The sequence below is a fragment of the Natator depressus genome, chromosome 26 (genome assembly GCF_965152275.1).
Source record: "Natator depressus isolate rNatDep1 chromosome 26, rNatDep2.hap1, whole genome shotgun sequence".
Taxonomy (NCBI): domain Eukaryota; kingdom Metazoa; phylum Chordata; order Testudines; family Cheloniidae; genus Natator; species Natator depressus.
Genome location: NC_134259.1, coordinates 15983107 through 16006577, shown reverse-complemented (window position 1 = coordinate 16006577; position 23471 = coordinate 15983107). Strand labels below are relative to the sequence as shown.

The window sequence follows — 23471 nt, the reverse complement described above, 5'->3', positions numbered from 1 at the left end:
TCCAGGCAGGAATCACAGAAACGTCTTAATTCCCATGCCAGCCAGAGAGAAAGACTGAAGCCAAAGGCTGCTCCGGTGCAGGGCAACGTGAAGCAGTGTGCAGAACTCTGGCCCTGCCAGCAGGTCTGGTTGCGTGTTGCTTCCTTTGCACAGCACTCAGGGCTACTTGCTCCTTCTAGCCCTTTCGTTATGTAATAACGTGAAGGTGGCTCAAATGCCACTGCCGAGATAGAGGGACAGGCGTTTCCAGTCTGGGCAGAGCTCAACTGAACCTTGGCAGACATGGTTATTTAATAAGTGCCAGTCACAGAGCCCCAGTGTGCTTGGTAATGTACAGCTCACCTGTACATTACCAATGTACAGGCACAGACTGCCCAGCCTTTAACAGGACTTCCCCATTTGTACCTGGCTTTGTACGGCTGTTCTTAATACTGATGTCTCTTATTAGGCAATAGACCTTTACCAGAGCTTGTTAGTATCTATCCACTAACCAGCTAAAGGACAGAGCACAGAACTGGTCAGACAACTGGGTTTCCCTCCTTCCAAAAGGGGAGTTTTTGGCAAAATATTTCAATCCTGAAATGCCACCGTAGTGCCCTATGGGAGTTGTAGTTCTCTATAGTCAGGGCTCCCTGTTGGACTACATCTCCCATGATGCATCACAGTCACCGCTCTTGGGAGAGGAGGCTATGCTATATGGCAGTCATGTGACTGTAGTGCATCATGGGAAATGCTGTCTGGCTGGTTTCAGAGTAGCAGCCATGTTAGTCTGTATCAGCAAAAAGAACAGGAGTACTTGTGGCATCTTAGAGACTAACAAATTTATTTGAGCATAAGCTTTCGTGGGCTAAAACCCACTTCACTGGATGCATGCAGTGGAAAATACAGCAGGAAGACACACACACACACACACCATGAAACAATGGGTGTTGTCATAACATTAAAAAAAACAGTTGGAGAACACTTCAATCTCCCTGGTCACTCAATTACAGACCTAAAAGTTGCAATATTACAACAAAAAAACTTCAAAAAACAGACTCCAACGAGAGACTACTGAATTGGAATTAATTTGTAAACTGGACACCATTAACTTAGGCTTGAATAAAGACTGGGAGTGGATGGGTCATTACACAAAGTAAAACTATTTCCCCATGTTTATTTTCCCCCCCTACTGTTCCACACACGTTCTTGTCAACTGCTGGAAATGGCCCATCTTGATCATCACTACAAAAGGTTTTTTTTCTCTCCTGCTGGTAATAGCTCACCTTACCTGCTCACTCTCGTTACAGTGTGTATGGTAACACCATATTGTTTCATGTTCTCTGCGTATATCTCTCTTCCTATATTTTCCACGGCGTGCATCCGACGACGTGGGTTTTAGCCCATGAAAGCTTGTGCCCAAATAAATGGGTTCGTCTCTCAGGTGCCACGAGCCCCCCTGCAGTCTGGCTGGGGGAACCCAGCTCACAGAAAAGAACATGAAGCACCTGAACAACAAATCCCACGAGGCACCTTGGCAGCATTCCAGAATTGAAGTATTTTTGTTTTTGGGTGCTCAGTTTTTTTGTTTTATTTTTGGACAAAAATTTTGTTTTTTTGCATGGAAAGCAAACACATTTTGCAAAAAATTTTGGTCAAAATCTCAATTTTCTGCTGAAAAACAGTTTTGGTGGAAAATTTGACTAGCCCTACTGGAGCACTCTAGAAATTAGCTTTAAATCCAGGTCCTAAGCCCTCCCAGCACCAGCACCCATGCCCTGCCCCCCCAAGCGCTGGCTTTAACTTAGCACTTGAGCTACAAGACAATGGTGCGTAGCCCGGTCCATACCAGGGCAGTGTCTAGAGCTCACTGACCGGTTTCCGGAACGGGAGGTGTATCTGCCTCCGCAGGACGTGGAAGAAGTTTGCTGGAGTGGAGCAGTTCACAACGATCCAGTTACAGTCGTACAGCTGGCGTACGTCAAAGTCATCGAGTTTCTACAGCATATGAAAAGTAGAAACGGTTTAGACAAAATCGCGAACGTCCCACATTAACAACCTACATTTACGCCTGCCAGCGGCTCCAATATGAACAGAGACATGCCATGTGAGTCAACTGCAGTACCCCAACATGGGGGCCAAGAGTCTCTCTTGCTCATCACTAGCCCAGGACCAGTGGTTAGCTGAATGCAGCGGCCCTAATCTGCAAGCTCAACCTTAGAGTATTTCAAGCCCAGGCAAATTGGGACAACTTGGCTCTTAAAAGTCAAGTTTAGTTAAGTGTACTTGTGGCACCTTAGAGACTAACAAATTTATTTGAGCATAACCTTTCGTGAGCTTTCGAAAGCTTATGCTCAAATAAATTTGTTAGTCTCTAAGGTGCCGATGAAGTGAGCTGTAGCTCACGAAAGCTTATGCTCAAATAAATTTGTTAGTCTCTAAGGTGCCGATGAAGTGAGCTGTAGCTCACGAAAGCTTATGCTCAAATAAATTGGTTAGTCTCTAAGGTGCCACAAGTCCTCCTTTTCTTTTTGCGAATACAGACTAACACGCCTGCTACTCTGAAACCTTAGTTAAGTGTGTCACTTTAGTTTTTCCATTTCAACTGAGGTAGGATTTTAGCAGCAGGTATCTCAAAGCCACTGGAGTCCCGATCTATACTCTCCATTGCTTTTTCTGCCTAGCAGGGCTTTTAGGACACTGCTCAGGAATGAACACAGCAAATCCTGGGCCAGTGTAACTTTCTGCTTTCCCTTTTACACTATCCCCTTAGGTGGTTTTCAGCCTATCCCGGCTTCTTAGTGCCTCCGTGTCCCTAACCCGAAAAGGGACAGCCCCCCTAAGTGCATGGGCCAGCTGTGCAGACAGCACAGGCTGAGAGCAGGGGAGCTGCAGGTTTGTACAGGGTTTTTGGAGCCACTCCGAAGTACTCTGATAAACCCCCCCAGCTATGGAACTGGAAAATCGCTCCCTAATATAAATGAGCAAATGGGCCTGAGAGCAATGGGTGTGACTCTGATGACAGCTTTTGGAGAAAGCCAAGGAGGAAAGAGGAGAAGCATGGAGTTTCATGCGCTAGCCTTGCTTGGGTTACAGCCAGCCTTTACTGCCCCTACGTTAGTGCACTAACTAGAGCTCTGCTCATTCTGTGCTAACACAGCGAGGGACATTTCTGAGTCCCCCTTGATAACCCAACCTAAGTCTTCCTGACTCTGGGGACAGGGGAAGCCCAGGAGTCATTAAATGTGAGTCACCAGCACAACACTGCTTCCTATATCCTGCTCCCCCGGCCTGCTGCCCAGAATCCACGTGCTCTGTAAAATTGTTCCATGTGTTACCATCCCATCCACAAAATCCCCCAAAGCTGTTCCTGGAAGCCTTTGCTGTGTAGTGGTCAGAGTCAGGGACAGAGCAAGTGCTCCAAGATGCAGGAGGGGAGAGATGGGAAAGGCCCGAAGGGGAAGAGTGTGAATTCAGCACAGCCAGACACTTACGGGGAAGACATCTGGATCGTCGTTGCACATCTGCAGGAATCGCTCTGGCCTGGCTGACGAGTGCTCGGGACCCTGTGGGCAAAACCAACAAGAGGTGAAGCGAACCACACATGCAAGTTTCCATCTTTAAGAGAGCTCTCCACGCCTCGTAGAGAGGCTGGCCATAGAGCCAGCTGATGCTAGTCACTGTTTGAGGAGGACCTTGGTATGTGCTGCCCAACAGGATTTCACTCTGGTTTAAAAGTGCAGAAGTTTTGATTTTTACTAAGAAGTAGGTCCAACAGCTGCAGCCGTCCCTTAGTACAGAACTCTAGACTCCACTCCCCCAGCCCCAACAAGCCCCTAGGCCGAGCCCTGTTGCTCCCAATCCTCTTCCATTCAGCCAGATACTCTCACCTGCAGAGCGGCTGGCACTGCTCCCAGCCACATGGAGTCCAGGCCCCTCTGCAAGCTGTTAACACACAGCTGTACAGAAAGCAGTGACATGGGCTGGTGCAGGCCGGGTAATACATCTAAAGAGGTGGGCAATCTCCAGATTGCAGGACTACCCCAATGCTCCCAGGTGACTGGTTGCACAGAGACCTGGTCTATGCAGTGTCTGGCCTGAGGAAGCGTCCTGGGGCGCTATGAGAACTGTGGCATTGAGCTGTCAGTACTGCCCAGAAAGATAGGAAGTGAGTGCATCCTTACCATGCCCTCCATGCCATGGGGCAGCAGCAGCACGATGCCATTCTGTCTCACCCACTTGGCCTGGCCGGGGCAGATGAACTGGTCAATGATGCATTGAGCAGTGTTGTGGAAGTCACCGAACTGGGCCTCCCACAGCACTAAGGCATTGGGACTGGCCATAGCAAAGCCCAGCTCGAAACCTGCAGAGAAGAGAGAAGAAGAGTGAAGAGGCCATATCCACCAGCACCTGGCACAGACAGCCCAGCACTAACTAGCCCTGTGGCTGTCATGAGCCAGGCGAAGAACCCCCAGCGACACTGACCTAGGACTCCATACTCCGACAGGGAGCTGTTGCAGACCGTGTAAGGAGCCTGGTTTGGCCAGAGGTGGTTCATGGGGATGCAGGTCCTCTTGTCTACATTCTGGTCATGCAGGACATGGTGACGATGGCTGTGGGAGGAGACAACGTCCAGCAGTAATGTTACTTAAGTGTTATCCTACCCAATGGGTCAGAGTAAGCGCCTGCACGCAAGTGGCTGCCTGGCTCACGCTGCTCTGCTGAGAGGCTTGGCTTGCAACTGTCGAATGCAATGAAGCCAGGTTACAATCATATCTAGGAGCTGCCCATACTAACACCATTAGTGCTGTGAAAGGGACCCCTCCACCCACAATTTGGGCTCCTCCCTTGCCTTTTAGCAGAGCTCCAGCATGGCAGGCAATTTAAGACTGGCCTCTTCTATTCCCCACTCAGCAGCCCCTTGAGGAGGGCTGGGATCATCTTTTACTGGGGGAAACCCCCAGCTTTACCTGAATGTCCCCCTCTCGACATCCTGGCCACTCAGTCGGATGTGGATTCCCTCTTTGAGGAGGGAGCCAAATGCCATGTACTCTGCTAATGCCCAGTCTACTGTCCTGTTCTTAACCAATTCCCAGCGGGTTTTCAGAATCCGGCTCAAACCTGCAGAGATAAAAAAACAGTTTGCAGCCCACTGGAGAGGAACTGCAGCAACATACTATGCAAGCAGCCTGAGGCTGGGACAACACAGCTCACGCTATCAACCCATCCATCGGCAGTCTGGATTCCCTGACATGCAGATGCTCTGGACATAATGGGACAAAAGGGAGGTGGACTGTTCCAGCCTAGCACAGGGTAAAGCACATATAGGTAAGGAGCAGAGGAGACCAGCTCTGAAAAACAACTGGAGTTCCTGGTCATTCTCTGTTTTCTTTAACAAACATGGTTTTCACTGAGCCAACTTCACCTGCATTAGGAGCACTCACTGCCAGACATCACCCGCCGGGAGAGGAGACCTGAACTCTAATCTCAGAGGACTCCAAGTGGTAGTGGAGAGAACAGTTTCTGAGTGCTGGGTCAAAAGCATGGGCATTGCCAGGCCCACGGCCAGAAGGTACTACAAACAAACTGGGTAGGCTGGTGCAGCAGAGGAAAGATTAGCCACCCCGAGGGCGACAGGTATGGTTAATGTGTTTGTAATGGGGATGAGGCGTCTAGATTCATGTCACCCGACTGTGGAACTCACAAGAAGCTCTAAAGATCAAGAACTTAGCAAGATTCAAAGAGCCAGTCTGGCAATCTATTCGGCATTGGTGAGGCCTCATCTGGAGTACTGTGTCCAGTTTTGGGCCCCACAATACAAGAAGGATGTGGAAAAATTGGAAAACGTCCAACGGAGGGCAACAAAAATGATTAGGTAGCTGGAGCACATGACTTATGAGGAGAAGCTGAGGGAACTGGGATTATTTAGTCTGCAGAAGAGAAGAATGAGGGGGGATTTGATAGTTGCTTTCAACTACCTGAAGGAGGGTTGCAGAGAGGATGAATCTAGACTGTTCTCAGTGGTACCAGATGACAGAACAAGGAGTAATGGTCTCAAGTTGCAGTGGGGGAGGTTTAGGTTGGATATTAGGAAAAACTTTTTCACTAGGAGAGTTGTGAAGTGTTGGAATGGGTTACCTAGGGAGGTGGTGGAATCTCCTTCCTTTGAGGTTTTAAGGTCAGGCTTGACAAAGCCCTGGCTGGGATGATTTAGTTGGGGATTGGTCCTGCTTTGAGCAGGGGGTTGGACTAGATGACCTCCTGAGGTCCCTTCCAACCCTGATATTCTATGAATCTCTGTAAGTACCAGCTGCGGCCTTTGGGCATTGCCATAAGGAGGCTCTTTTTTTTATTTTTTTATTTTTTTTTTGAGAGGAAGGATGGTCCAGTGGTTAGGGCACTAACCTAGGACATGGGACACCTGGGTTCGAATCCCTGCTCTGCCTCAGGCTGCCCACGTGACCTGAGCTAGTCCCTTAGCCTCTCTGGGCCTCAGTTTCCCCTCTGCACAATGGCGATACCAGCCCTGCTTGCCCCACAGAGGTATGAGAGGATAAAAACATCGAAGATGGGAAACATCTCAGATGCTAGTAATGGGGGCCAGATAAGCACCCTCAGAAGTCTCATTAGCACTCAGGTGGTCACCCACATCCCAATCATCATACTTTGGGTCTGAACCACCATATGGAAGTCCCCGTTTACTCAGAGTGGAAGATCAGAAGGGACATTAGATCATCTAGTCCTGTACACCACACAGGCCAGGGAATTTCATCCAGTTACCCCTTCGCTGGCCCAACAACTTGTGTATGACTAAAGCATCTCCAGAAAGGCAGCCAGTCCATCTGAAGGCACCAAGAGAGGGAGAACCCACCATTTCCCTTAGTAGTTTGTTCCAATAGTTAACCATTCTAGCAGACCTTCTCTCTCCCACTCCCCAGGCTGGCCTACTGCCTCAGTCTACAGCACCAGAGACCATGACTCCCTGTAGATCGTGGTGGAACAACTCTCACTCACATATCACAGGGGTAGCCGTGTTAGTCTGTATCCACAAAAAAATGAGGAGTCCGGTGGCACCTTAAAGATTAACAGATTTATTTGGGCATAAGCTTTTGTGGGTAAAAAACCCACAGTATTAACCATCTCCTCTACTCCGTAAAGCATCCAGCTCTACACAGAATAACCACCGCCGAGACTGGGGTGCCAGGGGCATCTACTCCAGCACGTCTGTACCTCCATGAATTGTGAAATCCTCAACAGGCACTGAGCTGGCCACCTTGCCTATATGGGCCAAGTCTTCTTCATTCAGACCAGTAGAGGGACAGGTCATGCTCCGGGGCTGGCCCTCAAGAGTGAAGAAACCTGGGGAAGGAGGAGAGATCATCCGTGACCTGGTGAACGCCAGGCTGGCTCTGTAGTAAGAGTATTTGATGACTATGTTACAGAACCTTCTGTACTCTCTGATGTGGAAGGGGATTTGGGATGCAGAGCAAACCCTGAGCTGTACCACCTCTGTCAGTACAGACAGACAGAGTCCATACAGTGATACAGTCCCCCATGCTTCCCAAGGGATGCATTTTCTTCACCAGGCTCGACGGGTATATTTCCCACTCTCTTCCCACTCTTGGAGACATACAGCTCCTATCTGTGCCAGAAGTCAAAGGTCTAATCCATTGGAGGCAGAAGTAGTTCCTGAACTTTGGCCATTTGTCAGGGAAGCCACTAGTTACTTACCAGGCCAAGGGGAATCCAGCCAGTGCTTGATGTGCAGGATTTTTTCATCCTTGGATCTGGCATGGGCCTCTTCACAGATCCTATCATACTTGGAAATTTCCTCCTGAGAGCAATAGGGCAGAATATCATTACTGAGAAGTAGCCAAGTAAGAGTGCTGGGGTTAAAGGCCATGCCTCTCGTTCCTGCTCCCTCTCCATTTCAGCACAAAGTCTACGTGGATCCCAAAGGGGGTATTTTCACATCCACCTCCTCTTCAGACACTTTAAACCCTACCCCCCACTCATCAGTTAGGACCTGGACCACAAATGTGCCTCGCACCACATTCATGGCTGCTGCACGCTGCTGTGCTTGTGCCTGACCATACAACATTAGGGACAAGAGGTCAGCACTGCCAGGGCACTGCCTACTGCTGGCTGTGTGCCAGTTAAGAGCTTATGTCCTTCGTTGATGCCAAAGCTACATGAAATACAAAATCCAGTTCCAGTGAGGCATCCCATATATCCCTGACATTAGGAAATGCCACAGCCAGTCAATGGGTCTGAATGCTCAAGAGGCAGAATAAAGCACTTTTCAGTTAGGTCCCATTGACACAATGCAAGCAACTGTGTGAGGAGCACAGGTACAATACTGTCTGATCTCATAGTGCAGGCAAGGCTTATAGTGCACGAGTCACCTGTGTTCCTGAACTATGTCTACAATCCAAGGGTGAAACCCTGGCCCCATTAAAATCCAAGGGAGTTTTGCCATGGATGTCAATGTGGCCAGGGTTTCACCCCAAGACTGCAGCATGGCTCAAAAACACAGATAATTACTGCTGTGCCCCAAATACACTGAAGGTGGAACGATGCTGGCACAATTACTGTATTGTAAGTGGGTAACCAAAATGGTAGCATATAAAGCGTAGATTGGACCACAGGCCTTATTCACACTGGGTCTATAACTGTACCAGCTACAACTGGGTTTAAATGGAGTCCGTGTGTTTCCAGGACCAGTGCAGAGAGGGATTTTCTGCCCAAGAGCAGGTTCTAATCAACAGCATGGATGGTCTTGTGCTGCTCTCAGAAACAGCGTTAGCTTCTTTAGTCAGGGGAACCTTGCTAGGAATGCTAGCAACAAGTATTGAGGACCCTTGGATGTCTAACTCTGAGCTCCTTCCTTACAAACACATCGGCAGACCTTTAGGCACCCCTTCAGTACTCCCCAACCCAGACCCCTCAGGGCAAGGCAATGCTACACTACACTACACTGCCAAGTCAGCAGGGAGGGGTGCAGTCATGCTGTGCAACTATGCTTGGTACACTGGTAACCTTCACATATTTCTTGCATTATATTACATTTGCATTTCCCCCCATTCAGCATTCTTATTTGCCAGCTAGATTTAAGGGGTTGTGACTGATCACGGACTGCATCTTTCTTCTAAAGCACTGGGGGACAATACCTCATACTCCGGCTGATTTACCACCCCCTCCGAAATTAACATCTCGGCGTATTTTTGCAGCACAGGTTTCTGCTTCCGGATCTGCTTGTACATCAACGGCTGGGTGAACATGGGTTCGTCCATCTCGTTATGACCATTCCGCCTGTAACACACCTAGTGCACGAGGAAAGAAAGCCATAAAAATAGCCAGTCTTCAATCCCTATTTCAGAAGCCAAAAAAGCAGTCGCATTTACATTGATCTGTATGTGGGATGTACCCATGATGAAGGAAATCACGTACAGCCTGAAGGCAGAGGGCCTGATTTTGATCTCATTTAGACTAGTGTAAATCAGGAATAGGTTCCACAGAAGTCAATGGAGCGACACTGGTGTAAAACTAGAGTAACTAATAACTTAATGGAATGGTTTCACCCCAGTTTAAAAGAAAAACTACAGCTATTTGAGCTGTTACAGGTAAATTAGCATCTACTTTTCTTCAAGCACAACACAGCTACATTTTCAGTGCCTTGTTTTCGCTTAAATATTTCTTTAGATGCCTCTCCACCACAACTACCAGAACCAGAGAACAAAGGGTTCAGGTGCAAAGCAGCACAAGAGGGTCATTATTTATTACACCTCTACCCCGATAGAACGCAGTCTATGGGAGCCAAAAAATCTTAACGCGTTATATGTGAAACCGCGTTATATCGAACTTGCTTTGGTTCCCCTGCTCCTTGTCTCCTGACCACCCCCTCCAGAGACCCCCATCCCTAATCACCCCCAGGACTCCACCCCCTACCCAAACCCCCTGCTCCCTGTCTGCCCCGCCCCCTATCCACACCCCCACCCCCTGACAGGCACTCACCGGCAGCGGTGGGAAGCGGAGCAACGTGGCCCCAGCCCACTCCACTCCGCCAGCTCCCAGCTGTGGTGTTCCGCTTCCCGCCGCTAGTGAGTGCGGGGGCCGGGGCGAGGGAAGCAGAGCGGGCTGCTCCCAGCCCCACACTAATCACCCAGGCCACTCTGGGCCTGCGGGACCCCCAAAAGTGCCCCCCCCACAGCTCCTGCCCCCCAGACCCTTGCGGGGGGGGGTGGGGGTGGAGGCCTGCTTTACTGTGTTGTATGTGAACCCGTGTTATATCGGGTCATGTTATATCGGGGTAGAGATGTATTTGGATTACGGTAGCACCTCTGAGCCCTAGTCATGGCCCACGGACCCATCGTGCTAGGTGCTGTACAAACAGTCCAAGATGCCTCCAATGGTCCATCTGAAGAGCATTTTGTCATTTCCCCAGAAGTTCACTGAACAAAGCCAGGATTTTAGCAAAGCCCCAACTGGTTCTCAATCACTTACCAAGTCAACCACCACATCCTTGTGGAAAGTGCTTCTCCATTCTGCTGCTACATTGCACACATACACCACTGCCTCTGGGTCATCCGCATTGACATGGAAAATAGGTGCATTCACCACCCGGGCAACGTCGGTTGGGTACGGAGAGGAACGGGCCATACGAGGGTCTGTAGTGAATCCGATCTGGAAACAGAGCAATTTGGGGCCATCATGGAAAACAGCAGAAGGCAGATACAGAAAGGTCTAGAAAACAGTTACGCTTGGCAATCAGAAAGTGCCCATCACTCAATATCTCAAAATGCTTCACACAGAGTGGGGGAAGGGAGAGTTCCCTCCACTTTGCAGAAGGAAAACAGACGGATTTTAAGCGAGTTGTTGGCAGAGCTGGGAGTAAATTTGCAAGCTTCCAACTACCTACCCATCCCCGCTCTAACCGCAAGGCCACACTGCCTCCATGTCAGGTTAGACCACGGAGCTGTTATGATTGATGACAAGAGATTTTTTACAACAGTTTACCCCACCTGCTGGACAACAGAGCTCCAACCAGAGGTAAGTATTACAAGGACATGATAACACCTTTCCTAGGAGGAGGTTAAGATACTGGAGAAAGCTTCCAAGGCCAGTAAAGGGAGCTCCAGTTATTACGTTGGTCTAGCTCAGGGGTCTCAAACATGCAGCCTGCGGGCCGACCCCTGAGTTACTTCCTGTGGCTGCCAAACACCCCCCCCACCCCGAGTTATTTCCTGTGGCCACTATGCTCCCCTCACCCTCGCTCCGCTCACCTGCCGCCCCCCCGCACGCCGCTTCCCACTCCTCTGCCTACCTCCAGGTGCTTCCCGCCGCCAAAGGAGGGGGGAGGAGCGGGAAGCTACATGCTCGGGGAGGAGAGGGAGAAGAGGCAGGGCAGGGATTTGGGGAAGGGGTTGGAAAAGGGACGGGGAGGGGGCGGAGTTGGGGTGTGGACTTTGGGGAAGGGGTGGAGTCGGGGCAGGGCCAGGGGCAGAGTGCGGGCTTTAATAGAAGTAATTCTAAAACAAAGTGTGTGTTTTGTCCTTTGAGTGAGGTGCATTACTGCGTGTATATATTTTATTAAAACTGCTCGGAAATGACTTAGTTGAAAAAAAGAACACTCATGGAAGAAAAGAGAGTTTTCCAAGACAAATGGGAGAATTTATATTTTTTTCACAGAGGTAAAAGATCAAATTCAATGCCTTTTTGTCAGCAAACGATTGCTGTTCCCAAGGAGTAAAACGTGCATCGACACTTCGACCCGACGCACTGTGAAAAATCTGATGCATTCACTGGAAAAATCCGAGCGGAAAAAGTTCGGCAACTTAAAGCAGCATTTGCCAAGCAAAGACGTTTCTTTTTGGAGATTAACAAGTCTAGTGAAGATTCAGTAAGAGCAAGTTTTGTGATAAGCGAAATGATAGCTAAATCATTGCGACTTTTTACAGAAGGCCTATTCGTAAAAGAATGTCTCATGAAGGCCAGCGAAATTTTATGTCCTGATAGGAAGAAAGTTTTTGAAGGCATAAGCTGTCTGTCAATGCAGCTTCCTGCAGGATAACGGATTTAGCAGATAATGTGAAAAAACAATTGATTCAAATGGCAAAAGACTTTGAAGCATTTTCAATTGCTCTTGATGAGAGTACAGATGTATCAGATACTGTACAGAGTGCAGTGTTCATTAGGGGTGTGGACTGCAATTTGAATATAACTGAAGAATTGTTAGACTTAATGCCACTGAAGGGTCCCACAACGGGACGTGACATATTTCAAGGACTGGAAGAGTGCATTGAAAAAGCTGCGCTGCCACGGAACAAACTCGTATCTTGGGCTACGGACGGTGGCCATCAGCATGCTCTGAAAACGCTGGTGTGGTTGGATGATTGAAGACCAACCTGAACAGCCTCAATATACCAGGAATTAGGTTCACCAATATACACTGCATTTTGCACCAAGAAGCCCTGTGTAGTAAAAGTCTACAAATGTTAATACTGTTAATTTTATACATGCACGAGGGCTGAATCACAGACAGTTCACTTCTTTTCTAGCAAGTACGGACAGCGAATATGAGGAACTTCTGTATCACACTCAAGTTAGATGGCTGAGTCGTGGAAATGTTTTGAAGTGTTTTTTTTCCACTTAGAGGAGATTGATTCGTTCATGAAAATGAAAAACAAGGAGGTTCCACAGCTTGCCGATTCCACTTTTATCTGCAACCTTGCTTTTCTAACAGATGTAACCGATCACCTGAATGCACTGAACTTGAAGCTTCAGGGTAGAAAACAGGTGATATAACACAGGTGTATGACAGTGTTAAGTCAGTCAAAGTCAAGCTTACTTTGTGGGGGAAAACAGCTGACTGCTGGCAATTTGGTCCATTTCTCGACTCTGAATTCCTAAGGAAAAGTTGAACCAAAATCCTTGAAAGAATATGCAGATATCATTTCTAACTTACACAAGCAGTTTGATGTGCGGTTTAAAGATTTCAAGGCACTTGAACCACATTTTAAACTTTTTTCCACACCATTTGCTGTGGAAATTGACAATGTTGCAGAGGAAATGCAGATGGAGTGAGTGGAGCTTCAGTGTAATATCATTTTGAAGCAGAATCCTACAGATGTTGGAATTTCAGAATTCTACAGGTTTCTTTCACAAGAAAGATTTCACGTTATTCTCTGCTTCCGCAAGGATAATGGCAATGTTTGGAAGTACATATATATGTGAACAGTTTTTCTCTTCCATGAAGATTAACAATTCTGTGTTAAAGCTGAGGGAACTGGGATTGTTTAGTCTGCAGAAGAGAAGAAGGTGCACAGACAATCCAAGAAGTTTTTGGAAAGGGTAGGGGACAATTTCCTGGTGCAAGTGCTGGAGGAACCAACTAGGGGCAGAGCTCTTCTTGACCTGCTGCTCACAAACCAGGAAGAATTAGTAGGGGAAGCTAAAGTGGATGGGAACCTGGGAGGCAGTGACCATGAGATGGTTGAGTTCAGGATCCTGACACAGGGAAGAAAGGAGAGCAGCAGAATACGGACCCTGGACTTCAGAAAAGCAGACTTTGACTCCCTCAGGGAAATGATGGGCAGGATCCCCTGGAAGAATAACATGAGGGGGAAAGGAGTCCAGGAGAGCTGGCTGTATTTTAAAGAATCTTTATTGAGATTACAGGGACAAACCATCCCGATGTGTAGAAAGAATAGTAAATATGGCAGGCGACCAGCTTGGCTTAACAGTGAAATCCTTGCTGATCTTGAACACAAAAAAGAAGCTTACAAGAAGTGGAAGACAGAATCATAGACTATCAGAGTTGGAAGGGACCTCTGGAGGTCATCTAGTCCAACCCCCTGCCCAGAGCAGGACCAGTCCCAACTAAATCATCCCACCCAGGGCTTTGTCAAGCCTGACCTTAAAAACCTCTAAGGAAGGAGATTCCACCACCTCCCTAGGTAATGCATTCCAGTGTTTCACCACCCTCCTAGTGAAAAAGTTTGTCCTAATATCCAACCTAAATCTCCCCCACTGCAACTTGAGACCATTACTCCTTGTCCTGTCATCTGCTATCACTGGGAATAGTCTAGATCCATCCTCTTTGGATCCACCTTTCAGGTAGTTAAAAGCAGCTATCAAATCCCTCATTCTTCTCTTCCGTAGACTAAACAATCCCAGTTCCCTCAGCCTCTCCTCATAAGACATGTGTTCCAGACCCCTAATCATTTTTGTTGCCCTTCGCTGGACTCTCTCCAATTTCTCCACATCCTTGTTGTAGTGTGGGGCCCAAAACTGGACACAGTACTCCAGATGAGGCCTCACCAGTGTTGAATAGACGGGAACGATCATGTCCCTCAATCTGCTGGCAATGGCCCTATTTATACACCCCAAAATGCCACTGGCCTTCTTGGTAACAAGGGCACACTGTTGACTCATATCCAGCTTCTCGTCCACTGTCACCCCTAGGTCCTTCTCTGCAGAACTGCTGCCAAGCCATTCGGTCCCTAGTCTGTAGCGGTGCATGGGGTTCTGCAGGACTCTGCACTTGCCATTGTTGAACCTCATCAGATTTCTTTTGGCCCAATCCTCCAATTTGTCTAGGTCCCTCTGTATCCTATCCCTACCCTCCAGTGTATCTACCTCTCCTCCCAGTTTAGTGTCATCTGCAAACTTGCTGAGGGTGTAATCCACACCATCCTCCAGATCATTTATGAAGATACAGAACAAAACCGGCCCGAGGACCGACCCTTGGGGCACTCTGCTTGATACTGGCTGCCAACTAGACATGGAGCCATTGATCACTACCCTTTGAGCCCGACAATCTAGCCAGCTTTCTATCCACCTTATAGTCCATTCATCCAGCCCATACTACTTTAACTTGCTGGAAAGAATACTGTGGGAGACCGTGTCAAAAGCTTTCCTAAGTCGAGGAACAACACGTCCACCGCTTTCCCCTCATCCACAGAGCCAGTTATCTCGTCATAGAAGGCAATTAGATTAGTCAGGCATGACTTGCCCTTGGTGAATCCATGCTGACAGTTCCTGATCACTGTCCTCTCCTCTAAGTGCTTCAGAATTGATTCCTTGATTTTTCCGGGAACTGAGGTGAGGCTGACTGGCCTGTAGTTCCCAGGATCCTCCTCCTTCCCTTTTTTGAAGATTGGCACTACATTAGCCTTTTTCCAGTCTTCCGGGACTTTCCCCGATCGCCATGAGTTTTCAAAGATAATGGCCAATGGCTCTGCAATCACATCCACTAATTCCTTTAGCGCTCTCGGATGCAACGCATCCGGCCCCATGAACTTGTGCACGTCCAGTTTTTCTAAATAGTCCCGAACCACTTCTTCCTTCACAGAGGGCTGGCCACCTCCTCCCCATGCTGTGCTGCCCAGTGCAGTAGTCTGGGAGCTGACCTTGTTCGTGAAGACAGAGGCAAAAAAGCATTGAGTACATTAGCTTTTCCCACATCCTCCCTCACTAGGTTGCCTCCCTCATTCAGTAAGGGGCCCACACTTTCCTTGGCTTTCTTCTTGTTGCCAACATACCTGAAGAAACCCTTCTTGTTACTCTTAACATCCGTCGCTAGCTGCAACTCCAGGTGTGATTTAGCCTTCCTGATTTCATTCCTAGATGCCCGAGCAATATTTATATTCTCATTCCTGGTCATTTGTCCAATCTTCCACTTCTTGTAAGCCTCTTTTTTGTGTTTGGACAAATGACCAGGGAAGAGTATAAAAATATTGCTCGGGGATGCAGGAGTGAAATCAGGAAGGCCAAATCACACCTGGAGTTGCAGTAACCTAGGGGAGACAGTGGACGAAAAGCTGGATATGAGTCAACAGTGTGCCCTTGTTGCCAAGAAGGCCAATGGCATTTTGGGATGTATAAGTAGCGGCATTGCCAGCAGATCGAGGGATGTGATCGTTCCCCTCTATTCGACACTGGTGAGGCCTCATTTGGAGTACTGTGTCCAGTTTTGGGCCCCACACTACAAGAAGGACGTGGAAAAATTGGAAAACGTCCAGCAGAGGGCAACAAAAATTATTAGGGGTCTGGAACACATGACTTATGAGGAGAGGCTGAGGGAACTGGGATTGTTCAGTCTGCGGAAGAGAAGAATGAGGGGGGATTTGAAAGCTGCTTTCAACTACCTGAAAGGGGGTTCCAAAGAGGATGGATCTAGACTGTTCTCAGTGGTAGCTGATGACAGAACAAGGAGTAATGGTCTGAAGTTGCAGTGGGGGAGGTTTAGGTTAGATATTAGGAAAAACTTTTTCACTAGGAGAGTGGTGAAGCACTGGAATGGGTTACCTAGGGAGGTGGTGGAATCTCCTTCCTTAGAGGTTTTCAAGGTCAGGCTTGACAAAGCCCTGGCTGGGATGATTTAGTTGGGGATTGGTCCTGCTTTGAGCAGGGGGTTGGATTAGATGACCTCCTGAGGTCCCTTCCAACCCTGATATTCTATGATTCTAAAGTCAAGGCTCACCGATGAACATTTGAAAGCAACACTGAGATTGGTTTCGTCTCAGCATATCAAACCTTATATTGATGGTCTGGTTGATGGAAAACGCTGCCAACTAAGCCCTGGTCTACACTATGAGTTTAGGTCGAATTTAGCAGCGTTAGGTCGATTTAACCCTACCCGTCCACACGACCAAGCCTGTTTTGTCGACTTAAAGGGCTCTTAAAATTTATTTCTGTACTCCTCCGTGGTGAGGGGTTTAGCGCTAAAATCAACCTCGCTGGGTCAAATTTGGGGTAGTGTGGATGCAATTCGACAGTATTGGCCTCCGGGAGCTATCCCAGAGTGCTCCATTGCGACTGCTCTGGACAGCACTCTCAACTCAAATACACTGGCCAGGTAGACAGGAAAGGCCCCGGGAACTTTTGAATTTCATTTCCTGTTTGGCCAGTGTGGTGAGCTGATCAGCACAGGTGACCATGCAGAGCTCATTAGCACAGGTGACCATGGAGTCCCAGAATCGCAAAAGAGCTCCAGCATGGACCGAATGGGAGGTACTGGATCTGATCGCTGTATGGGGAGAAGAATCCGTGCAGGCAGAACTCCGTTCCAAAAGACAAAATGCCAATATATTTGCCAAAATCTCCAAGGGCATGATGGACAGAGGCTACAACAGGGACACACAGCAGTGCTGAGTGAATGTTAAGGAGCTGAGGCAAGCCTACCAAAAAACAAAGGATGCAAACGGTCGCTCCGGGTCAGAGCCCCAGACATGCCGCTTCCATGATGAGCTGCATGCATTTCTAGGGGGGGGCCCTACCACTGTCCCACCACTGTCCGTGGACACCTGCGAGGGGGGAATCTCAAGCAACAGGGATGAGGATTTTGTGGATGAGGAAGATGATGATGAGGAGGAGGTTGAGGATAGCACACAGCAGGCAAGCGGAGAATCCCTTCTCCCCAGCAGCCAGGAACTGTTCATCACCCTGGAGCCAATACCCTCCCAAAGCTGGCTCCCGGACCATGAAGCCGGAGAAGGCACCTCTGGTGAGTGTACCTTTGCAAATATAATACAGGGTTTAAAAGCAAGCGTGTTTAATGATTAATTTGCTCTGAAGACTTGGGATGCATTCGCGACCAGTATAGCTACTGGAAAAGTCTGTTAACATCTCTGGGGATGGAGTGGAAATCCTCCAGGGACATCTCCAAGAAGCTCTCCTGGAGGTACTCTAGAAGCCTTTGCAGAAGGTTTCTGGGGAGGGCAGCCTTATTCTGTCCTCCATAGTAGGACACTTTACCACGCCAAGCCACGAGCAAGTAGTCTGGAATCACTGCAGAACAAAGCATTGAAGCGAATGGGCCCGGGCTTTGGTGGCATTCAAGCAACATCCGTTCTTTATCTCTCTGTGTTAGCCTCAGGAGAGTGATATCATTCATGGTCACCTGGTTGAAATACGGGAAATTTGTTTAAGGGGACATTCAGAAGTGTCCGTTCCTGCTGGGCTGTTTGCCTTTGGCTGAAAATAAATCATCCCCGCTGTTAGCCACGCGGTGGGGGGAGGCCCGTTCATGCTGAGCTGTTCGCGTTTGGCTGACAGGGATCTTCCATGATACTAGCCATGCAGTGTGTGTGCACGCACGCATGGGGTGGTGGTGAAGCGATCATCTCAGAGAATTGGGTTTGGGGGGTTTGGATTGTGCTGCACATTCACCCTAAAACCGCAGCCCCTCCTTTTAAATGGCCAATCCAACGGGCTTTGCTTGGTATGGGAAAGCAGGGCACTGCTGTTTGAAACTGTTCCCACACGTTATGAAGGTTGAAGAAGCCGAAACCCTTTGCCTTACCAAGGCTGCCTGCAAGCCGAATTCTTTTGCCCACCTGAGTGTGTGTGTCTCACACCAAGCATTTAGTTGGGGATTGGTCCTGCTTTGAGCAGGGGGTTGGACTAGATGACCTCCTGAGGTCCCTTCCAACCCTGATATTCTATGATTCAAACCGGCAGGCACTCAATATAAGAGGCAAAATGCGACCTTGTACCAAAAGCACATGTGCTATGTAACGTGAATCACTTGATTTAGTGTGAAATAGTCTTCCCTTTGTTCTCTAAAATGTATCTTTTTAAATACTACTCTCCCTTTTTTCCTCCTGCAGCTGCAAATGTTTCTATGCTTCCCCTATCATCTCCGTCCCAGAGGCTAGCGCAGATTAGAAGGTGAAAAAAAACCGCACTCGTGATGACACATTCTCAGAGCTCATGTAGTCCTCCCGCACTGAAAGAGTTCAGCAGAATGCGTGGAGGCAAACAATGGAGAGTCCAGGATAGCGTTAAATGAACGTGATGAGAGGAGGGAGGAGCACACTGAGAGGAGGCAGGACGCAATGCTGAGGCTAATGGGGGAGCAAACTGACATGCTCAGGCGTCTGGTGGAGCTGCAGGAAAGGCAGCAGGAGCACAGGCTGCCACTGCAGCCCCTGTATAACCTCCTGCCCTCCTCCCCAAGTTCCATATCCTCCTCACACTCCACCCCAGAAGATTGCCCAAGCAACAGAAGGCTGGCATTCAGTAAGTTTTGAACTGTAGCGTGGCCTTGTCTTTCCCTCCTCCACCACCCCACCCGGTGCTTCCCTCCTCACCCACCGATCCCGGGCTACCTTGCGAGTTTTCCCCCTATTTGTATGATAAATTAATAAAGAATGCATGATTTTGAAACAATGACTTTATTGCTTCTGAAAGTAGTGATCGAAGAAGGGAGGTCGGTTGGCTTACAGGGAAGTAGAGTCAACCAAGGTTTTCATCAAGGAGAAAAACAGAACTGCCACACGGTAGCCTGGCCAGTCACGAAACTGGTTTTCAAAGCTTCTCTGATGCGCAGCGCGCCCTCCTGTGCTCTTCTAACAGCCCTGGTGTCTGGCTGTGCATAATCGGCCGCCTGGCGATTTGCCTCAACCTCCCACCCCACCATAAAATATTTGTCTCCCTTACTCTCACAGATATTGTGGAGCACACAGCAAGCAGCAACAACAATGGAAATACTGGTTTCGCTAAGGCCTAACCTAGTCAGTAAACTGCGCCAGCAAGCTTTTAAATGTCCAAATGCACATTCTACCACCATTCTGCACTTGCTCAGCCTATAGCTGAACAGCTCCTAACTACTGTCCAGGGTGCCTGTGTATGGCTTCATGAGCCACGGCATTAAGGGGTAGGCTGGGTCCCCAAGAATAACTATAAGATTTCAACATCCTCAATAGTAATTTCCGGTCTGGGAAGTAAGTTCCTTCCTGCAGCTGTTCAAACAGACCAGAGTTCCTGAAGATATGATTGTCATTCACCTTTCCCGGACATCCCACGTTGATGTACTCAATGCTTTTTTTTGCCTCTGTCTTCATGAACAAGGTCAGCTCCCAGACTACTGCACTGGGCAGCACAGCATGGGGAGGAGGTGGCCAGCCCTCTGTGGAGAAAGAAGTGGTTCGGGACTATTTAGAAAAGCTGCAAGAGCACAAGTCCATGGGGCCGAATGCGTTGCATCCGAGAGTCCTAAAGGAGTTGGCGAATGTGACTGCAGAGACATTGGCCATTATCTTTGAAAACTCATGGCAATCGGGGGAGGTCCCGGACGACAGGAAAAAGGCTAATGTAGTGCCCATATTTAAAAAAGGGAAGAAGGGTAATCTGGGGAACTACAGGCCAGTCAGCCTCACCTCAGTCCCTGGAAAAATCAGGGAGCATGTCCTCAAGGAATCAATTCTGAAGCACTTAGAGGAGAGGAAAGTGATCAGGAACAGTCAGCATGGATTCACCAAGGGCAAGTCATGCCTGACTAATCTAATTGCCTTCTATGACGAGATAACTGGCTCTAGTGGATGAGGGGAAAGCGGTGGACGTGTTATTCCTTGACTTTAGCAAAGCTTTTGGTATGGCCCACAGTATTCTTGCCAGCAAGTTAAAGAAGTATGGGCTGGATGAATAGACTATAAGGTGGATAGAAAGCTGGCTAGATTGTTGGGCTCAACGGGTAGTGATCAACGGCTCCATGTCTAGTTGGCAGCCGGTATCAAGCGGAACGCCCCAAGGATCGGTCCTGGGGCCGATTTTGTTCAATATCTTCATTAATGATCTGGAGGATGGTGTGGATTGCACCCTCAGCAAGTTTGCAGATGACACTAAACTGGGAGGAGTGGTAGATACGCTGGAGGGTAGGGAAGGGTACAGAGGGACCTAGACAAATCAGAGGATTAGGCCAAAAGAAATCTGTTGAGGTTCAACAAAGACAAGTGCAGAGTCCTGCACTTAGGACGGAAGAATCCCATGCAGCGCTACAGACTAGGGACTGATAGGCTAGGCAGAAGTTCTGCAGAAAAGGACCTAAGGGTTACAGTGGACGAGAAGCTGGATATGAGTCAACAGCGTTCCCTTGTTGCCAAGAAGGCTAACGGCATTTTTGGCTGTATAAGTATGGGCATTGCCAGCAGATCGAGGGATGTGATCGCTCCCCTCTATTGGACATTGGTGAGGCCTTATCTGGAGTATTGTGTCCAGTTTTGGGCCCCACACTACAAGAAGGATGTGGAAAAACTGGAAAGTGTCCAGCGGAGGGCAACAAAAATTATTAGGGGACTGGCGCACATGAGGAGAGGCTGAGGGAACTGGGATTGTTTAGTCTGCAGAAGAGAAGAATGAAGGGGGATTTGATAGCTGCTTTCAACTACCTGAAAGGGGATTCCAAAGAGGATGGCTCTAGGCTGTTCTCAGTGGTAGCAGATGACAGAACAAGGAGTACTGGTCTCAGGTTGCAGTGGGGGAGGTTTAGGTTGGATATTAGGAAAAACTTTCACTAGGAGGGTGGTGAAGCACTGGAATGGGTTACTTAGGGAGGTGGTGGGATCTCCTTCCTTTGAGGTTTTTAAGGTCAGGCTTGACAAAGCTCTGGCTGGGATGATTTAGTTGGGGATTGGTCCTGCTTTGAGCAGGGGGTTGAACTAGATGACCTCCTTAGGTCCCTTCCAACCCTGATATTCTATGATGTCAGTGAAACATCCCTTGTGATCCACCAGTGCTTGCAGCACCACTGAAAAGTACCCCTTGCGGTTTACGTACTGGCTGCCAAGGTGGTCCGGTCCCAAGATAGGGATATGAGTTCCGTCTATCGCCCCACCACAGTTAGGGAATCCCATTGCAGCAAAGCCATCCACTATGACCTGCACATTTCCCAGAGTCACTACCCTGGATAGCAGCAGCTCAGTGATTGCGTTGGCTACTTGGATCACAGTAGCCCCCACAGTAGATTTACCCACTCCAAATTGATTCCCGACTGACTGGTAGCTGTCTGGCGTTGCAAGTTTCCAGAGGGCTATCGCCACTCGCTTCTGAACTGTGAGGGCTGTTCTCATCTTGGTATTCTTGTGCTTCAGGGCAGAGGAGAGCAAGTCACAAAGTTCCATGAAAGTGCCCTTATGCATGGAAAAATTTCGCAGCCACTGGGAATCGTCCCAGATTGGCAACACTATGTGGTCCCACCAGTCTGTGCTTGTTTCCCGGGCCCAGAATCGGCATTCCACGGCATGAACCTGCCCCATTACCACCACGATGTCCAAATTGCCAGGGCCCGTGCTTTGAGAGAAGTCTGTGTCCACATCCTCATCACTATCGTGATCGCGTGGTCGTCGCCTCCTCACCTGCTTTTGCAGGTTCTGCACATACTGCAGGATAATGCGCGAGGTGTTTACAATCCTCACAACAGTAGTGGTGAGCTGAGCGGGCTCCATGCTTGCCGTGGTATGGTGTCTGCAGGAGAGCAGAGTTGCAGCGGAAGCGGTGGATGACGACGGATGCCACGAGAATAGATATTTATACAGAATGAAGAGAGGACCTGCGAGGTGGATTCATGGCACCAGGAGAGCAGAGCTGCAGCGGAAGCGGTGGATGACAACGGTTAGCAGTCCTACTGCACCGTCTGCTGACAGCAGTATGACGTCTGCACGGAAAATAGGTGCAGAACGATTGTCTGCCGTTGCTTTCACGGAGGGAGGGGCGACTGACATGTACCCAAAACCACCTGCGACAATGTTTTTGTCCCAACAGGCATTGGGAGCTCAACCCAGAATTTCAATGGGCAGCGGAAACTGTGGGATAGCTACCTACAGTGCAACACTCCGAAAGTCGATGCTAGCCACAGTACTGTGGACGCACTCCGCCGACTTAATGCGCTCAGTGGGGTCACATACAATCGACTGTATAAAATTGCTTCCTAAAAATCGAATTCTATAAATTCAACCTAATTTCGTAGTGTAGACATACACTAAGTGGTCAAAAATTAATTGACTGTCAAAATTAGTACTGACTTTTTACATTACAGTTTTTAAAAAGTTAATAAATTGACTTTTAATAGCATACTATATTACTCTTCATTTTTTAAAAATTTTTGACTATACTTTTGTATCGTTGTATGAAAAGGTTTCAGTGATGCGGCCCTCAGGCCAATGTACTAGTCCTCATGTGGCCCTCGTGGTGATTTGAGTTTGAGATCCCTGGCCTAGCTAGAGAAGCTATCCAGGTCAGTTTTAAGTTAGCTCTTTTGTGATTTTTTTATGCTCTGTTCAGCAGAGGGAGGGCAGTCACCAGGGTACAGCATTAATGGAGTCCACATAAAGGGTGGTGCTTGTGAGAGATAAGACGGGGTAAAGACTCTTTCAGAGAGACCACATAAAAGCTCAGACAGTCCCCCTCATTCTCCCACTGGGCTCTGCTCAGAACCAGCCCGCCCAGCATCAGGGAACGGGATATCAATCAAGTCAGTGTCACCTGAGCTCAAAACAGAACGGGATAAGAGACACAATAATTTAGGGCACGTCTACACTACAAACTCAAGTTGACCTATGGTAGGTCGACTTACAGCCACCACTGTGGTGTTTCATGTCCACACTGCCCTCCTCCTGTCGGTGATGCGTGTCATCACTAGGAGCGCTTCCAATGACTTAAGTGTGAGGGAGCTGAGAGCGTGGGCTGTAAGCTCTGCATGCAGCTCCCTGCTC

At 48.6% G+C, this 23471-nt stretch overlaps 1 protein-coding gene across 4 annotated transcripts in view; it reads right to left on the bottom strand.

Moving 5' to 3' along the window:
• OGDH (oxoglutarate dehydrogenase) overlaps positions 1–23471 on the bottom strand; it is a 129186-nt gene that overhangs the window by 4909 nt on the left and 100806 nt on the right. For all 4 annotated transcript variants that reach the window (XM_074940205.1, XM_074940207.1, XM_074940203.1 and 1 more), the window contains 9 exons: positions 10483–10662; positions 9150–9302; positions 7711–7813; positions 7210–7338; positions 4950–5100; positions 4465–4592; positions 4164–4342; positions 3474–3545; positions 1855–1977 (listed from right to left, as the gene is read on the bottom strand). In XM_074940205.1, coding sequence (XP_074796306.1) covers positions 1855–1977; positions 3474–3545; positions 4164–4342; positions 4465–4592; positions 4950–5100; positions 7210–7338; positions 7711–7813; positions 9150–9302; positions 10483–10662 — 1218 coding nt within the window. The remainder of the gene's footprint in view (positions 1–1854; positions 1978–3473; positions 3546–4163; positions 4343–4464; positions 4593–4949; positions 5101–7209; positions 7339–7710; positions 7814–9149; positions 9303–10482; positions 10663–23471) is intronic.